General features: G+C 41.7%; 2 protein-coding genes across 2 annotated transcripts in view; both read left to right on the forward strand.

Annotated features, from left to right (window-relative positions):
- The window catches only part of LOC137294674 (alpha-soluble NSF attachment protein-like), a 282044-nt gene that overhangs the window by 27941 nt on the left and 234267 nt on the right, over positions 1-19836 (forward strand). The window lies entirely within an intron of this gene.
- LOC137295080 (uncharacterized) overlaps positions 1-19836 on the forward strand; it is a 23713-nt gene continuing 3877 nt past the window's right edge. Inside the window, exons 1-16 of the mRNA XM_067826361.1 lie at positions 1-99; positions 842-933; positions 1565-1749; positions 2241-2314; positions 2430-2548; positions 3176-3240; positions 3926-4017; positions 10462-10558; positions 10984-11137; positions 13236-13358; positions 13471-13600; positions 14084-14243; positions 16208-16447; positions 17071-17200; positions 18468-18569; positions 19245-19406. Of these exons, the coding sequence (XP_067682462.1) occupies positions 77-99; positions 842-933; positions 1565-1749; positions 2241-2314; positions 2430-2548; positions 3176-3240; positions 3926-4017; positions 10462-10558; positions 10984-11137; positions 13236-13358; positions 13471-13600; positions 14084-14243; positions 16208-16447; positions 17071-17200; positions 18468-18569; positions 19245-19406 (1948 nt within the window). The 5' untranslated portion in view covers positions 1-76. The remainder of the gene's footprint in view (positions 100-841; positions 934-1564; positions 1750-2240; positions 2315-2429; positions 2549-3175; positions 3241-3925; positions 4018-10461; positions 10559-10983; positions 11138-13235; positions 13359-13470; positions 13601-14083; positions 14244-16207; positions 16448-17070; positions 17201-18467; positions 18570-19244; positions 19407-19836) is intronic.

Below are 19836 nucleotides of genomic sequence, written 5' to 3' on the forward strand. Positions count from 1 at the left end.
TTCCGGTACAAACACATGGCAGTGTTTTGATTTTAAGGTTGATGACTGCGCGATCAGGGTTTTACCACCGATCACAATGAAAGTCGTAGCACTTATCAGGTTGTAGCACATGACACGTTACAGTCTGTCACCTGTCACATATTTATACTTTCGTACGCGCTCTAAACAAGGTTGTTGTTCCGATACAAATAGCGTAATTGTCGAACAACAGTCTACTTCTTTGATTGACATTCTAGCACGTCGATATTTGTATGTAATCACACATACAGTTCATGAATGTTCCGACAAGCGAAGATCCGTGTTAGAAGTTTTCTTCGGCAACTCACGCTCGTCATAAGAGGCAGCTAACGGGATCGTGTGGTCAGACTCGGTTGACACATCCCAAATCATAAATGCCTGATCGATGCTCATGTTGTACTGAAATCTTTCTTTTGAAAAACGTGAGCTTAAAAGACGGACATTCATATCAGAAGATAGATCATTCATCTCTTGTGCAACCTGTCTGTTAGATGGAACACTCAGAGGAATTTTGGCAGTATATTTGATTGCATAGAGATGAAAGAATCCGCCTCTAGAAATGTTACCATCTCATACATTTACCATATGCCATGACAGCTATGCTGGAAACTGTCATTTGGGTATGACAGACTGTGGCTTTTACCGGGAAGAAACTAGCAATCCCTATGAGTTATTAATAATCACAGTTCCCTACATATATTTTCCTTTAGAAATATATCTTAGTTTTATTTGCATGTTTGTGTATTTTTGTTTTACTTCAATTCGACTTTATCTATCATTTTACCAATCCTTGGAAATTCAACAGTTGTTAATGTGTTTATAGTGGAGGAAAGGACAGCTGCTACAACATGATGCAGTGTGTATCGGAAGGACATGACATCATAGCTCTTGCTAACCTGCAACCTCAGGACAGAGGTACTCAGTACTGTCCTTACAGGCCAACCATCTGAACACACACACATGCACCACGCAATCACGCACGCATGCACACACATTAAATGCAAGTTCTTACTTATTTGGGTGTGAGTGAGTATGAATTTACGCCACTTTTAGCAATATCACAGCAGGGGACACCAGAAATGGGCTTCACACATTGCACCCATGCAAATTATAATGTGTTCATTTAGGGAATGGATCCGCGGTCTTCAGGTGATGAACAGATGCTTTAACCACTAGGCATCCCCGCCGCCCCTACTCATGAATGTATTAAATGTAATATGAATATACATGTAGAACAAACACTCAAATGTTCCCAGTAAAGTCTGACAGACATAAATTGTCATTATGTACTTCCATGCTGTTCCATGTACCCAAGTCAGTTTCAGATAACAGTACACCACAATGACAGAATCAATCATCATGTTTTTTCTTTGTAAAATAATAGTGATGATGTTAATGATAATGATAATTTACAAATATTCTTGTATTTGTTTGAATTCCTCCATGGAGAAGAGCACAAACATTTGATATTCCATGAGTTCATTTACACAAGTCAATCAAAAGCAACTATGTATGGTCACACGATGTAAGTGCTCTGTTTGTGTAGATGAGCTGGACAGTTACATGTACCAGACTGTGGGCCACCATGCAGTGGAAATGTATGCCGAGGCCATGTCCCTCCCTCTCTACAGGAGGGTCATAGAAGGCTCCTCCAAGCAGATTGGCAAATACTACTCCCCTACAACTGATGATGAGGTGGAGGACCTATACGAACTTCTTAAAACAGTGAAGGTATATATACTGAGGGAAAAAAATAAGGGGTCAGTTGAAAGCAACAGTGTTTCCTTATTTATATAAGGTATACAGAAGCTTGTGTATCACATGCCTTGTGGAGAAACTTTGAAAAATGTAAAGGAAAAAACATGCTTTCATGTGATCCCTTACTTTTTCCCCACAGTATGTTTGCAGTGTTTATGCAACTTCAGCTGCAATATTTACTTATCTTTCTGTTTTCTTTAGATCCAACTGAAATATGAATTCAGTGGTCAGGCACTGAGAGTTAACTTTTCGTGAGTCATCATACTTAGATGGCATAGAGTGGTGATCAAGCTATTATCCATTGATTTTATGGGCACATATTGCTGATTGTCTCACATCAAAACACGAAAACAAGCTGAAGCTAATTCATGATGGACTGTTTAAATTTGTTTACTATTCCATTTTCTTAAGATATTCTGCTATGGTTAATGTTTACAACTTAATGTTATTTTTTTTTCTTTCAGACTGAAACTTGTATTGAGGGTGTGTCTGTGGGTGCCATTTTGTCTGACTATCAGAGGGTGCGAGTGGAGAATGTGTAAGTCAAGTATAAGGCAATTCTTCCTTCTTGTGAAACTATGCTTAACATATCCGGCTCATAAGTTACTGTACTAATTTGTCACAAAGAAAGTATAATGCATTTGTAATGACAGCTGCCAGAGGCTGGGTCTGACATCACTTGGGTTCCTGTGGAGACGAAATCAGAAAGAGCTTATGAAGGAAATGATTGACTGTCATGTAGAGTCTATTATCATCAAAGTTGCAGCACTAGGTGAGTAAATGTCTCCTTCATCCTTTCTCCAGATTTGTCACAGATAGACCATTCTTATGATGATATAGTGTAAGTGCTTGACTCTAGTTCTAGCCATCAATATATCTCACTTTGCACAGTTTGTCTGTCAGTGTTTGGTTATTGTTTTGTGGTACAGAAGGGTATGAAACTCCCCGAAATTTCAAGCCGACCAGATGTCTGCTTAGATGCTTGCCAAATGTGACCAAAATGTACCTGGCCACAAAAAATACTAATTTACTTAGTGTGATTAAATTAAAACTTGTAAATTTTCCCAAAAAAACCTCAAGAAAAGAATTAACTGTTTATTTCAGATTTGAGACTGAATTGATAATGATATATTATCCTGAAATATGATGAATATCTTCATATACGTGTCTAAATTCTAACTCAGCCATCAGGCAGGTGAATTTGAGAATCTGGCAGTCTGCGTTGAAAATAACCTGTTGCATGCAATCTGGAGGCAGGTGTTTCGAACACTGGGTAAAATCAGGCGCCACTGTTTGTTACACTGTTTGTTACAATGTAATGAATATATTATAACTTTAGTTCCAGCATAGAGGAGATACAGGCTTTAGCTAGTTTTACAATACTGATGTATTGTTCCAGGCTTAGATCCACAGAAGCACCTGGGGAAGTCTTTAGCTGACATTTACCCACACATGCTGAAAATGGTAAGGCCACAACAGTAACCATGGTAACTCCTCTGTTATAAACTGTACTTTTTTGTTTATCATGGTGCACCATGTTCATAGCGTGGAACTAACAAGGATTGTGTCCACTGGTAAATGTTTCACGTGTTTACAGTGTAGGAAAGATGTAGAAAATCTAACCTGTCCAAAGGACTGGCTGGTCAAATTTTTTACCAGTAATGCCAGAATCTAGCCTTTCCTCCAAATATAAATGATACACTATTTCAAGACTTAAAACTGGTTTCTTTTATTTTAAGCTATCACTTAATATGCACACACGCAGCTTGGACGGTTAAATCTCTCCTAGTGGAGTCATCTGGTTACAGCATTACAGAACTAGTCTTCACACAAGTCTGATATGTTCTTAAGTAAACAGTATTATCCCCTAAATTTCGTTTGTGATAATTTTATCTGTTTGATTTTTCTAGTATCCTTTGGCTGTATTCCAAAAGGTCATAATCATTATATATTTATATGTCATTAGTTTGCTAAACCCGACCCGACTTGACGTTTAACCCATCAACCACAAAATTCACAGGTCTCGGATGTTGGGATTGTCTGTCTTTCCTAACCTGGTGTATGTCTAAGGTCCATTTATCTGTATGTGGTGTGTGTTGTTACCCTATGGAGCGATGCCTATCTATATAAGCTGGGCCTTGTTTTCCAGGAAAGTGACTATGGCCTCCACGTCTGTGGAGAGGGAGGCGAGTTTGAGACCTTCACCCTTGATTGCCCCATGTTCAAGAAGAAGCTAGTTGTGTGAGGACCTTGAATCATAGTCTTACAGAGGGATAGACCTTTTGTGGGTTTCCTGTTCTTTAGTGATCTTTATTGCATCTTAATGATATAATAATATTCATGTTCAGCATAAAAAGTGCAACTTTGACTTGCATTTTCTGTTGAATTCAGTTTGAAGAATATGTTGTTTTTTTTTTACTTACGGCAGACCCTGCACAAGTGATGAACAGTTCTTTAATCAAAGAATGTGTTTCCAGAAGTAATATTCCATGGGATTAAAAAGTAACGTAACTTTCATCAAGAATGTTACATTCTATATTTAAATGAAAACTCACATATTGTGACTATGTTTAAGATGTATTTGAACAGTGACTGTCTATAGTTTTATGCTGCTTATAGCAATATTCCGGCAAAAACACAGCGGAGGATGACTGAAATTGGCTTCACAAATTGTACCCACGTGGGGAATCAAACCTGGGTCTTTAGCATGACGAGTGAACACTGTAACCACTAGGCTACTCGAACACCGCACTTGCTAGGTCAGCACTGATTGGATGGGTAATCACATCAAAAACCAATCGGAATCAGTTTGTGAAGTAAATGGTTTCCCATTGTCACACTTGATCCTGTATTGGAGTAATTTTTAAACTCATCCTATCTCACTGTTCCTCTCTTCGACCCAGTGTGGAAAAGTGCTGTCAGCTAAGTTGAATCAAATCTATTTGGCCTCTGACCATCCGACCTCTGCTCCTGCAATAGACGACTGTCAATCATCCTGTATGCGCAGCCGATCACGGTCCTCTACTTGTCATTCTCTTTTTTGTCGCACCACAGGCTGGACGTGTTGTTTTGCAAGAGAATTGATAGCTTGATTTAGTGATTGATGATGGGTTTTCCAAAGAGAAGAATGCTTCTAAAACGCAAGCCTTGTGGTGAATGTAACTGCAAGTTTTCATGGGCAGATCCACACAATTCTTGTGTAGACAGTATTGGCTAGTGTGGGAGGTCATCTAGATGTAGTTTGTGTATGCATCGGATTCTTATCTTAGTGAGGATCTCAGGCGGTTATTTTGTCCGTTGACTTCCGGGAGTTTAAGGGATGGTAGTGTAGTTTTGTCACCACCACATATGGTAGTGCTTTCTCAATCACCAGACGTTGTTTCCTGCCTGATGTCGGTCATTACGATTACGGATCACTCGTGGATTCAGCAGATAGATCAGCATTCTTTTACCGCCTTGAATGTGCTTCGATCAGCTACACGAGATCGTGACATCCCAGAGCGTTTGAGTGAGTCGGACAAAGAGAATCGTTTGAGAGCGTTATCCTCTGCGTGGTAGCGATTTGATTCACGGGGAAGGGTTTCAATAACATGATGTGGCATTCGCTCAACCTTCTTTGAATTGATGTGGCGATTCGCAATGCGACAGCGTTCATCTAACCTAAGGTGGGTGAATCGACAACCTGTTCTGGGGCAAAGTTTATTCACCAGCATGATTCAGCGCTATTTTGTGTCAATCGTACTCCAGTAATTCCCCAACTGATTCGTTCCAGTGCATTGGCGTGTTTCGATTCACCGATGGCAAGTAGTACTTTGTTTATGGGTGTGCCGAGTGGAATCACCGCTTCGATTCCTCAGAGTGGTTTCGCTTCCGTGCCGATTCACAGGGTAGTGACTCAACATGCTGGGTTGAGTGGAAGTGGTTTTGTGAGTGTGGGGTGCGGGAGTGCACCTCTTATTTCTATGTCACTTCCACATGTGCTTACCTCAGCGGTGATTGCACCTTTAGTTAACTGTTCGACAGGGTATTCAGGTGTTACGGGAGCAACGTATGATGTACCGCATTCGACTGCTGCGCCTAGCTTACCAGTTTCATGGGTTCTGGAATCAGAAGCAGTTATGTCACAGCCCATGGACTTGTAATGATTTGTATTGCAAGTTGTTGCGGCGCTTCGACGTCCGGATCCGGTGACTCCCGTCTCGTTGCCTGTAACTATGTCACAGACTACAGCGTCTCATGAGTTGGCTAGACTTTGGCGATCGGCTACACCGTCTCTGTCGTCTGATGGTTCTTTGAGTTCTGATGGAAGTTGGATGCGGTTGATACATGCTCACTGCTTGAGTGGATCACTGACAAACTACTATTACAGCGTAGTACGTCTACGGATGACTACTTTTATAATGAAGTCAGGCATTGCGGTCAGTGTAATAGAAACCTTTCAGCGGCAGACCATCACAACTTATGTGTGGATTGCATAGGCATTTGTAATAGGTCTAGCAGATGTACGTATTGCGAAGGGTTAGACGACGAGTTTTCTCTGTATTGGCAGGTAGCTAATAGACGGTCATCTGATAGAGATCGTTGGTGAGCAGAAGATGGGCAATCTGCTCCTAAAAGCGGAGGAAAGAACAACACAAATTAGTTGCCAGATGGTCGTCTTCGAAATCAGCAGATGAAGTTTTTTGAATGAGGCCTCTGACTGAGTGAGAATTTGAGAGGATTGTTTTGTCCTAGGAATTTGGAGGCCTCGCGGGATGTTGGTGAATTGTCGTCACCAAAACGTATAGTGGTTTTATCACAACCACAACCTTCATTGCGTCCGGCGTCTATTCTGATGATACCACAGTATTCATCGATTCACGCGACCAATCCATTGACTCACCAACCCTCTAGTGATTCGGTCTACCACTCATGATCACAATGTAGTTGCAGCTCAGCCAATTGAGTCCGATTCAGTGATTCACTTAAGTGGTAGGGGTGGAATCGCATTGGCGTTTTCCCATCCACTTCACACAAACGCTTCGATTCACTCTGAAGTGATGCGCTCTCAACAACAGATTCATTTGGATGCAGCGCTTACTCAACCACTTATGGTCGATTTGGCGGTTCACTTTAAAGCGGCACTTCCACTACAACAGGCCAGTCTCGGTTCATTGCTTCCTCAACCATATCGCTCCAGTGCGGGGCTGTATTCTGAAGCGCCGCTCTCTTGACATCAGTATGGGTTCAATGCGGCCCTTTCGAATAGTGTCTGTAGCGTTGCTCAAGACTATCATCAAACTGGGAGATTTTATGGTCAGCTTCGATTTGCAGGATGCCTACTTGCACATTCCGATTTGCCCGACAAATTCATATTCCAGGGCATTCACTACCAATGGCTCATTGGGAATTCGGCCCATGTGGCTATTTACACGGGTGATGAGGCCGAGCACCAAATTTCTGCATCCCAGGGGGATTGTGTTTGAGGCTAACATAGACGATTGCATCCATGTTCGGAACGACGCTGGCATTCTGCTACAGGGGTCTTCTTCACATGGAGTTTGTGATGCGGCTGCTTCGCCACTTAGGCTGGTTGGTGAATCTAAAGAAGTCGGAACTGATCCGTACATGCCGTCTGCAGTTCATCAGGGGTATTCAACACTCAGGTCAGCAAATTTTTTGTGCTGAGGGAGAGGTTCGACAAGATGTTACATCTGATTCCCCTAGCCTTGTCCCAGCCCAGGATGCTCCAGCAATGGCAGGAGCTTTTGGGGTTACTGTCGTCTGCTCAGGCTCTCACTTTCAGGGGTCAACTTCAGCTTTGACCATTCCAAATGTTTCTTGCTCCTCATATCATACCACATTGATCATGTTACCCAGGGAGCTTCATTCTCATCCACTATGGTGGATGCAAGAATCGAACGTTTGCGGTGGAGTTTGTTTAGAGCCGTTGGTGCTGTTTCACCACCTGTATGTGGATGTGTCACTACATGGGTGGGGAGCTCACATTCTCGATCAGCAAGTGGCAGGGCAGTGGTCTCCCACAGATCGCGTGTGCCACATCAATGTCTTGGAACTCGGGGCAGTAATTTTGGCGATCACTCATTGGTGAGAGCAACTAAGAGGTTTGCCTCTCATGATAAGGTCGGACAATGCAGCGGTCGTTTGGTACATCAGTCGGTTGGGATTGATGGTGTCGACCCAACTTCTGAGGTGGACTCAACAGTTTTTCAACCTGTTAGACTCATTATGCATAGCGGTTCGAGCCAATCACATTCCAGTGGTAAGAATGTCATCGCTGACTCTCTGCCACGTCCGAAGCGTCCGTCCCCAACGGAATGGAAGCTGCATCCAGAGGTGTTCAGGGCTGTTTGCCTTCCGTCGACGGAGTCGACTATAGACCTGTTCACTACCAGATTCAATTATCAACTACCGCTGTTTGTGTCTCTGATTTCAGATCCGTTAGCCTGGGGACTAGACATCCTCGCAATTCCGTGGGACGGTCTGAACACTTACACGTTTTCACCATAGTTGCTTCGTAGATCTTCGAGAGCTGGCTGATCCAGTTCCAGTGCCACTTCCCGTGCAGTCAGATCTACAGGTGCATTCGTACTCTGATCAACTACACTGGTCTCCACTAATGTTCCATCTTCACGTTTGGCGCATTTGCATCAGTTATTAACAGCCAAGGGTTATTCTAAAAGTGTCACTACTGTTATCACTACAGCACATCGTACATCCACGAGGTCACTTTATGACAAGTGGAAGAATTTCGGGTCGTAGCGCAGAGGGAAGGGCATTATGTCTCCCACGACAGCATCGCCACAGATGGTTGCAGAGTATCTTCAACACCTACAGTCTACTAGGAAGTTGGAGGGTGCTATGTTATCTACCTACTTAGCCGCACTTAACACAGTTATTGCAGTGGCGTAAAGTTGTCTACTGTCCCAGAGCTCCAGTCTCTCTTTAGATCGTGTAACTTCGAGGATCAATCACAGAAGTTTTGACCCCTGGCTTGGGATTTGTCCGTTGTCTAGGCTCATCTTACATCGAATGAATATGAACCATTGACCTTCTTCCATTTGGCCTTGGCTACAGCTGCGCCTATATTCCAAGTTGCATGCATTGGATGTTTTGCGGGTATGCTTTGAAAGGTCTCGACATGCTAGAGTGTTCTTGGCTTAAGGAGGGATTTCCTTGCCAAGAACCAGTTACCGGGACAGCCGGACCATACCTTCAGTATTCCTCCGCTGTCATCTATCCTGCGTCCAGAAGACACTGAAGATTTATCCTTGTGCCCAGTTCGGGCATAGAGGATATACTTAGCTTCCTCTAAGGACCACCGGAGACTATGCAAGACGCTCTTCTTCCCGCTTTCCACGGTTTCCAAAGCAGAAGTATCACATACAACCTTGGCTTTCTGGTTGAGATCCATGATTCTGCAAGTGTACGCCTTTGTGAAGTTGCCACCATCTTCGTCCGCAAAGCCTCATGAGACACATGCGTTCGCTTCCACCATGGCGCTTCATAGGAACTGTTCACTGCAAGCCATTATGGAAGATTGCTTTTGGAAGTCAGATACTGTGTTTGCCACTCATTACCTATGGGATGTATCTGTCACGGACATCGAAGGCCTTCATCATTTTGGTCCATTGGCCCTGGCGCAGCAGGTGTTGTCGACCCGTCCACGCAGATAATCATTTCCGTGTTCTAGGTCTTGCTATGTACATAATAAACGACATCGATGTTATCCATATTGTATGTACTTTGTTCAAATGGGCTAGATTGTTCTCACCTAGGGAACTAGGGCATGGTGCACTGTCAAACCCATGGCTGACACACTGCTAATTGACCTCTACTCTCTGAGCCATCATGTCAGTGAAGCGTTGAATTCTGATTACCTAACTGTTTTTGAAGCGTTCGCTCCTAGGTCCTTCCTGACCTTGGTAAGTAGGGAGATTGGTACCGAACATTAAAGTAGTTGAGCATCCGGGCTACTCCTCCTTTCACTGCCGTCCAGCGTGTGTCTGTGGGGGGTAGTTTCGAAGCAGGGAAGTGCCAGATCTCTAGGGTCTCCTGATAAATCTCGGGGTAGCAGTATTAATTCCTTGCCAAACTGCGTCCTTTTGCTTAGCAAAAAGTTGCGGCTGAATAAACATTTACTTGGGAGCGTCCACTCCCTAGAGTTTTTGTGTGATGTAAGCCAAAGGGTTTCTGAAGCAACCCATCACAAGTAAGGAGTAGCATATTGATAGTTGGTGCTACTCTTGGCCTCCTTGTGGAATGCATCCTCGCCTGTGCAGTGTGTCAGAGGGTAATCTGCGGCCCTCCAGCCAACTGTGGGATAATGCATAACGTGAGATAGGATAAGTTTAAAAATTTGGAAATTTTATCTATAAATAGATACTTATCCTATCTCACGCAATGGATGCCCGCCCTTCTTTCCCAGCATCACAGATTACTTGGAGCTCCAAGAAGAGAATGACAAGTACAGGACGTCATGTGATCGGCTGCGCGTACAGGATGATTGACAGGCGTCTATTGCAGGGGTAGGGGTCGGGTGGTTAGAGGCCAAGTAGATTTGATTCAACTTAGCTGACAGCACGTTTCCACACTGGGTCGAAGAAGAGAGATGCATAACATGAGATCAGATAAGTATTTTAATACACAATTTATAGTTAAAATTTCCAATATTCTGTATTTCAGAGATCAGGCTGAAACTGTCATTCATTCTGAAGATGCATTTGCACCAGTCGGCTACCTCAATCTGAAGAAAATCCACCTCGAAGATAAACCTTGTTTGGTAAAACACTCATCTCAGACTAGAGGGCCTGAAACGTGTCTTTCACCCTGAACCTTAAATATTATGGCCTCAAAACAAACCTAAAGTTTCCAAGTTCAAGCAGGTACAAAAGCCAGGGTGCTCAGAAAGCTGCTACTTGCGTGCATAGTTACCTCCCTTAATATGCAGGATCTGCTTGTTATAGGATGAATCTGTTTACTGGCACCATTACCACCTTCTTCAAGGCCAGTTGTCCAGTTTGGATTGTCTAATAATTATAATTTGTTCATTTATACAACCTCCAACTCAACAATCGATACGCTCATAGCACTTGACTAATGTCTTCAATGTGTTGTATTAAAGTCAGTAATATATAACATTGTGAGCATTTCATTGTAAGTTTTCATTTTGGTTTCTTCATCAATATGTCAGGTTTGTTTTTCAAGGGACAGTCTGAAAGGGAGTATCTTCATTCCTTGCCAATGATCCATGGTTGTGACCTTTTATCAGAGCTCTTCACAGAGGAAGAGAGAAAAGAGTTTTCAGAAATACCCCTCAGTCCATCTCAAATAAACAAGCAATCAACAGACAGTATTAAAGGTAGGTGGTTTGAAATGTCATTGGATAGTCATATTTGTAACACTAAATGAGTCACATTGGTTTCAGCGAAATAGCATCATGATACAGTGGGACAGTTACTCATTCAAATCTTACCATTTCCAGTGCTGAAATACCAAAAGGCAGATATGAATGGTGGTCTGACATCATGCTGTCAGCCATTGTACAGCAGAGCAGTTACCTCCCCTGCTCGTTTGCTGTTGAGTTCAATCAGCAGGATCAACAATAAATGTATAATATTACATGGACACTGTGTATAAAGTAATCAGTGTTATTACCTGTTACATATACAGTGTAACCCCATTTACTCGGACCTTGCATATCTGGAAATTCCGCCTTCCGGGTGATTTTTATGTAAAACGAAACTTACGTTTAGTAATTGTACTCACTTAACTGGACCCAGCACTTCCGGACCTGAACAGTGAATTTTAAAACCATTCCTACAGATTTCCACTGAAATGTTATCCGGACGGGAAGATCTGTGCACACGTGCTTGTGTATGTGTCACATCAATACTGATTCCTCATGACTAAGTGTATTCATTCTTAATTTCTCGGAAGGCATTTGATGTCAGTTGATAAATTACCCATCAAAACACTAGGTATGTATGTCACTCAGGTTGTTAATTAGGACTTGGTGGGTGTGAGGAGATCTCATCAGTAATCAAAACACATGTTAAGGAGAATTATGGTTAACTACACTGTAATTGTTCTGTATATAACACTTATAAATCGACCCCTACTATTTGTCGCGATTCAAGTTAAAAATAGCTTACGATATGATCTAAATCATGTGATCCCGTCCAGAAGTTTACTTTCTGCAGACAGCATAAGTTGAACATGTTTTCAGGGCAAGAAATTCATCTATAAAATTAAAAGAAGAATATACAATTGGCAAAATAGTGAGTTTTTGGCATGGATTTACATTTTTATCCCCCCGGCATGTAATGTGGGGGGATATAGTCAACACCTCGTCCGTCTGTCCATCATTATGTTTCTGGAGCATAACTCAGAAACCGTTCAGTATTTTTAGACCAAACTTGATAGATATAATAATCTCAACCTATAGTTTTGCCTTTTGCTATTTGCAGAGTTTTGGCATTTTTATGTTTTTTGTTTTTTCATGGAATGTTTTGGTGTTCGTCTAATGGTGGGGTGGGCTTCGTTTCGGGAGCAGAACTCAAAAACCGTTCAATGTTTTTCAGCAAAACTTTGTAGATACATCAATCAGAATGAAAGTGGTGCCTTTTGCTATGTATAGGTTTTTGTGATTTATAATTTCATGGGTTTCCAAGGAAATGTTACGGACTTAGACTCAAAATGTAGGGACTGGCTTGGTTTCCGCGGCACAACTCAAAAACCTCCAAACTCTCTTTCTGCAAAACTTTACAGATATGTAGGGGAGACCCTAAACTGGTGCCTTTTGCTATTTTCAGATTTTTGTGATTTATCATTTTCCCACTTTCCATGGAAATGATTCTGATGTAGTCTCAAAATGGAGGGATGGACTTCATTTCCGGAGCACAACTCGAAAACTATTCAATATCTTACAGCAAAACGTGGCAGATATTTGAGACAGATGACAAAGTGGTGCTTTTTGCTATTTACAGTGTTCTGGCATTTTCTTTTTTTCTGGTTTCCATTGAAACAATACTTACTTAGTCACAAAATGGAGGGATATGCTTCGTTTCCAGAGCTCAACTCGAAAACCATTTCATATCTTTCAACAGATCTTGGCAGATAGATAAGACATATCTTGAAGTGGTGCTTTTTGCTGTTAACAGATATATGGCATTTATATTTTTCATGACCATGGAAACGATTCAAACTTAATCTATGAAAACATCAAGTAGTTGTCAGATGATTTGTCCTTTCAAATATGTGGGGTCTGGGGGGATATGTCATCTTCTGATGACTCTTGTTGATATATGTACATGAAACAATTTTCCCTTTTAGCTTTCACTTAATTTTCACATTTTGCTTGTTTGATCCAGTTAACTGGACATCTCCCTCTCCAAACGATTTTTTTTTTTAGTTCGACTGCATATTGTTGGTAACCAGCATTCATTTTTGTATTTCAGACAATATTGAGGTTCAGACATATGTATGTCAGAAGTGGTTTTATATCACCGGTCTGGTTGCATTGGCAACTGATGGAGACTGTATAGAAGAGGCCACTCGAAAAATCATGAACAAACTGAAGGGTGAGGTCATTTCTCAGCTGAGGAAGGAGGGATCATTAATTCAGGTTTAAGCTGGAGAACTTTCTGCCAAGTACAGCCCAATGGGTTTTTTATTACCATTTCTAAATTGCAGAGACTGTTGAGAAACTTGGAAAGAGCATGGCTGACCTGGTGTCTGTGTGTCTGTATGTCCAAAACATGGCCAACTTTGCCCGAGTTAACTCTGTGTACAAAACCTACTTTACCATCAACCCCCCAGTCAGGTCAGTTAATGCTTTTTTGATTTATTCCACTGAGATCATTCATTATTGTGGCACAATAAAACAGGATGGCAGAACCTTTATAAATCTCATTCACAAAATTGGGCATTAGATCCTTGGTGGCCTGATTCATTTCACGTCCACTGTTTGTGTCCAGATGCTAAATATGCTAATTCAGATCCTTAGTGTTCAGATGCCTAATTGTCACTTAATCTTCCCAAGGAATCAATGTTCAGATGCCTGTCAATTTATCTTCACAAGGATCTGTGTTCAGATTCCATGTCTGTCAGTTTATCTTTACACGGATTGATGTTCCTTTGCCTGACTATCTCTCTATCTCAAGGGTGAGTGTTCAGAAGCCTAAATGTTTGTCTATATTCTCAGAAGAGTGTGTTTCAATTGCCTAACTCTCTGTTTATCTTCTCAAGGGTTATCTTTTCAGAGATGCTTGTTTCATTTGCCTAACTCTCAGTTTATGTTGCCAAGGGTGTGTGTCCAGACACCTAATCCGGTGAATGCTGCTCTGATTCTTGACTGTCAAGGATGTGTTGTTGATGGAGATGGTGATGTCAAGGACACCATGCATGTTCAGAGCATCTCACACTGGGCATCAGCAAACATCGGTCCTTACAGTCAGGCAGTTCATGTATGTATCAGTCCCATTGGGAGAAGCTACAGATCACAAAACAGTTTGTAAAACCTACATTATTAAACACAGTGATACTTAAGTTGAAAACTTTGAATAAAATTTGCATTGAATATATACATGCAATACATCCAGCCAAAGCTGGAGAGATTATTTTTAGTTTTGTATGTTTAGTTTCGTACGTTCAGTTACGTATCACTTGGCTCTGCTTGTAACTTATGATATATCTACCTCCAGTTGTCATTAATACCTGGGGTAACCTAGTGGTTAAAGTGTTCACTCCTCACACCGCAGACCCGGGTTACGATTTCCCACATGGGTACACCATGTGAAACCTATTTCTGGTGTCTCACCGTAATATTGCTGAAATAATGTTAAGTGTGGCATAAAACCACAGTCACTCACTGTCATCAAAACTAATATAATGGTCCTGTTTACCTTTTGATGTTAATAGAACTAGTACCATGTGCCTTCTCATGTCCTTTGTAACTCCTGAAACCAATGACCTTATTCCATGTTCTCTTGTCTTGTCATCAGAACCAACAGACCGAGTCTATGTACACTCTCTTGTCATCAGAACCTTTTGACTGACTTCATGTACTCTCTCTTGTCATCAGAACCAATAGACTATGTAAACTCTCTTGTCATCAGAACCAACAGACTGACTTCATGTAAGCTCTCTTGTCATCAGGTCCACTAGACTGACTTCATGTACTCTCTCTTGTCATCAGGTCCACTAGATTGACTTCATGTAAGCTCTCTTGTCATCAGAACCAATAGATTGACTTCATGTATGCTCTCTTGTCATCAGAACCAATAGACTGACTTCATGTACGCTCTCTTGTCATCAGAACCAATAGACTGAGTCCATGTACTCTCTCTTGTCATCAGAACCTATAGACTAAGCTCATGTATGCTCTCTTGTCATCAGAACCACTAGTGAGTGAGTGAGTGAGTTTAGTTTTACGCTGCACTCAGCAATATTACAGCTATATGGCGGCAGTCTGTAAATAATCGAGTCTGGACCAGACAATCCAGTGATCAACAACATGAGCATCTGCGCAATTGGGAACTGATGACTTGCGTCAACCAAGTCAGCGAGCCTGACCACCCAATCCGGTTAGTCGCCTCTTACTACAAGCATAGTCGCCTTTTATGGCAAGCATGGGTTGCTGAAGGCCTATTCCCCAGGACCTTCACGGGTCATCAGAACCACTAGACTGACTTCATGTACTCTCTCTTGTCATCAGAGCCAATAGACTGACTTCATGTACTCTCTCGTCATCAGAACCAGTAGACTGAGTCCATGTACTCTCTCTTGTCATCTGAACCAGTAGACTAAGTTCATGTACTCTCTCTTGTAACTGAAATTGTTACACTTTGACAGTCCTTGAGTGGGTGAGTGAACTTGATTTGCACTGGATTCCAGTTACAGTGAAACTTGTCAGAACCGGCACCTCAAGGGACCGAAATAAAATGTTCATTCATACAGGGTGCCACATTAGACAGTGATGGTCATTTTCCAACATGATTGACATGTACACTTGTCAATCTCTATAATGCCTTGATCCATGAGGAGTGTTTTATTCCCCATGCAATCACTACTTCCAGGTTGTCTAGCATGGCAAGAGCATTAATTAGTGTATAGAATTATGGGTCCTTGATTGGACTGCTCATACCCAGGCCAGTTTAGACATTGTTAATTACAGGTAAAATTGCTTGTTGGGACTGGAACGTCATGCCAGAATGCGGAATAGACAGAATAGATGTTTAGATGATCATAGTATCGTAAAAGTGCAGGTGTTTGTACGTTTTACTGTACATCATGGCGCGACAGCTTTATGTTGGAGGAAAGGTAGAAGTGATGTATATCAAGAAAGATACTTTTGGGAAACAGAGATTCAAACTGGCGTCCGTCCTGGATGTCGCATGAGAATTTCTGTTCAAGGTCTGTGTTTTTTCAGGTACACAACAGAATATCTGTGGCTGGTCAGATCGCCCTTTGTCCAGCCTCCATGACCATCATCCGAGGTGGAATTGTGCCCGAGTGTCGACTTTCCCTCCGCCATGTCAGAAGAGTTCTCGCAGCAATGCATCCTGGATGCAGACTGTCCCATGTAACAAATGCCATCTGCTATGTCACATCAACAGACTTCATTCCCATAGCAAGGAGAGAGTGGAGACAGGCTGTCAGCAAAACACAAGTAATGAGTGGATTAACCGTCTGTGTCTGTTAAGATCTATCTCAATAGTCAGTGACAGAGATGTTGTACTGAAACTCCTTAACTTCAAAATTTCATGTGTCCAAATGGTCTGCACTGTCAGAACAGTAGTGCGCTGTGTTGATAACTGTCACTGACGGCCTACGTACAGTTAGAGTCAATCGATTCTGTGTGTATTTTGTCATTTTGTTTACTTGGATGGAACATATTCTACACTCAGACCTTTTCCAAATTAGGCAAAACACTCAGTTAAAAAGTCAGTTTTTTTAGTCTCACAACAAAGCTGACGTAGATAATAAGAATAAGGCAGATGTCACAGTAGCTTGACAGCCTTCTATGCTACAAAATCTAAGAATTAGCTCTGAGGTTAATTATCCATTTTCATAAACAAAAGAACCATCTGGAAGCATAGATACAATAGACCAGCAAGACTTACACAATCTCAGGTATCGTTCTTAAGCCTTGTGTAATACATGTGAATATTCAATTTCCAAATTAGGCAAAACACTCAGTTAAAAAGTCAACTTTTTTAGTCTCACAACAAAGCTGACGTAGATAATAAGAATAAGGCAGATGTCACAGTAGACTTATAATGTTTATTCCAGGAGCAAAAGTATGGGGAGGAGGGAAGTGACCATAAACCGATGCTGGAGTGTGTGGTGGTTCCCAGTCTGCCGCGGGACGCGGTGGTGGAGTGGCAAGTTCAAGCACACACAGGGACAGCTCTCCTCTCAGGTAACTATACACACTGTACCAACTGTATTTCATACACCTTGCACTTATGAAATAGGGTACTGATTTCAGTACATGTTCTTTGTTACATATAGTGCTTGTGTTTAGCAATTATTTTGACTTTTTTCCCATGTGTGGGGTGGCCTAATGGTTAAAGCATCTGCTTGTCATGCTGAAGACCTGTGTTTGATTCCCCATATTTCTGGTGTGCCCTGCTATGATATTGCTGGAACATTGCTAAAAATGGCATTAAAACTAAGCTCACTCACTATATTTTATGTTACACATACTCAAGTGACATATTTCAACTTAGCCCATCAATGGTGCACTCTGCCATCTACATCTCATAGAGGAATGGCAGCATAGCCTTATCATTTAGCTAGGTGCAAGGACCAGGAATGTTGCAGTATGGTTCCATGTTGCGTGTGTGAGGCACACTACCTAGTTTCTAGCCCTTATCAACCTCGGCAGAGCAGATGCCACACTGCTTACTTACTTCTCTCTGACCTTCATAGCATCCAAAAACTTTAAGAGGTTTCTGTCTGTCATGGGTTTTATCATGAGTCAGACTCCAAATATGTTGTTGGTGTCCAGGCTGCATGGAGGGGCACTGAGTTAGTTGTTCTGTCTGTGTAGTTACATGAACCCATGTCAACAGGCTGACCTCTGTCCTATCTGGATATGTGTCTTTAGCAGAGCTGCATCTAGCTGTCCACATTGCTACACTTCCTCCCAGTCTGAGACAAGACTGACCCTTACACTTGGGTCTTATGTTGTCAGGACTGGACTGTCAGTGGATACAGGATACAGTTGAATAATACGCCTTATCCAATAGTAACTGACCTCCCCAACCAACGCTGGCTTCTGGTGCATGACTGTTCAGACCTAGATGGTGCATGACTGTTCAGACAGTCCAGGACTTAGATTTTCAAAGCTGTGTTAACTCTAAGCTAGTCGTAAGTGCCATACATTAACATTAACGTAGCTCTAAGAGAGCTTTGAAAATCTAGGCCCAGATTTCTAAACACTCCCGCCCCATTTGCTGTTTACTCCACTTCCCTGGATCAAAGAGGTTTATAGTGGTGAAAATGATGGCCGATACACACAGGCACATTTCACAGTCCTCCCTGAACCAGTGTGACGTGGTGATTCTGATTGATCACAAAGACACCCATCTTGATATCCCAATAAGCAGACTCCCAGAATTTGTGTTTCTGGAAGTTGTTATAATTAACTATGAAATCATTTATAATATTTTACAATGTTGCAGATGGAAGCAAATCCATACTTCAAGATGACCGAACAAAAATATGTGTGGATTATTGTTTCAATAATACAGAAAACCACTTCTTCTCCTCAAAGGCAACAATAGGTAAGATAAAAGTAACGTTCCAAACAGCCTGTGTAATGTAGGAAAGTGTTCAGTACGTGGTTATCTCCCTTAGATTATAGGCTTCACAAAGAATCTTTTGGCTTCATGGAATGCCTCACCTTAGCAGATACTAGCAGATCTCACAGTCATTGATCTGTGTTAATATGGGAATAGTTAAACTGTGGAACACTGACAAATTGAGACCCATCTCTGATTTTAACAGCTTACCATTATGTAGACATGCTATGAAATCATGATATTTTTGTTGCAATGTTTTAACTAATCACCTTGTCAACATACATATTATGTTGGCTAGATGAGGGTGTGATACACCTCGGTATTCCTTCAAATTACCCTTGGACTTGTTATGACAAGTCAGTTAAAGCTGAGGATCTTTTTCAATATGGCTGCACAGTCACATCAGTGAAGACACTGATAGTGATAGAGACACAGGGCATGTACATTTCCCTGAACTGTTTGCAGTAAGGGTAAACCTGGGATTTAAACCCACAAAATGTACCATGATGGTGACTCTTGTTAATGTTTGAAAATGTATCCTGTTTCAGTATTTGACATAACTACTGGAATATATTGTACATATATTGAGTTAGTTGGTATCATAGATGAGACATCTAGTATTATGAGAACATGTCAACTACTCATTTTACTCTGCAGTGGGAGGTGAGAGGAGCACATCAGCCCTCCAACAGAGTGTAGCAAACCTGTTGAGTCTGTATACCACAGTGCTGACAGATCTGCATCTGGACTGGGAGGTTGTATCCATGCTGAGAGTTTTCTACCCCTACACCTTGGGGCCGTACACAACAATATCATCAGGTAAGACAGCCACACACCTGATGGTGTAAATAACAGTACTCCTACACAGTATTACTACCAGCTTGACAGCCTTCTATGCTACAAAATCTAAGAATTAGCTCTGAGGTTAATTATCCATTTTCATAAACAAAAGAACCATCTGGAAGCATAGATACAATAGACCAGCAAGACTTACACAATCTCATGTATCGTTCTTAAGCCTTGTGTAATACATGTGAATATTCAGGATGCACATGTAAGCAACAGGTGCTGAATAACCAGTCTCACCTGCAGATGTAATAATCAGGAATATAACTTAATGGATAACAATTTCTTGTTCATTGCATAGTGTGATGTTTTCTTGTAGATTCTTACACTAATTCTTGCAACCTTGTAAAGATCTGTGAAGATTTGGGGTAGAATAGGTCTTCAGCAACCCATGCTTGCCACA

This window comes from Haliotis asinina, chromosome 8 (genome assembly GCF_037392515.1).
Source record: "Haliotis asinina isolate JCU_RB_2024 chromosome 8, JCU_Hal_asi_v2, whole genome shotgun sequence".
Classification (NCBI taxonomy): Eukaryota; Metazoa; Mollusca; class Gastropoda; order Lepetellida; family Haliotidae; genus Haliotis; species Haliotis asinina.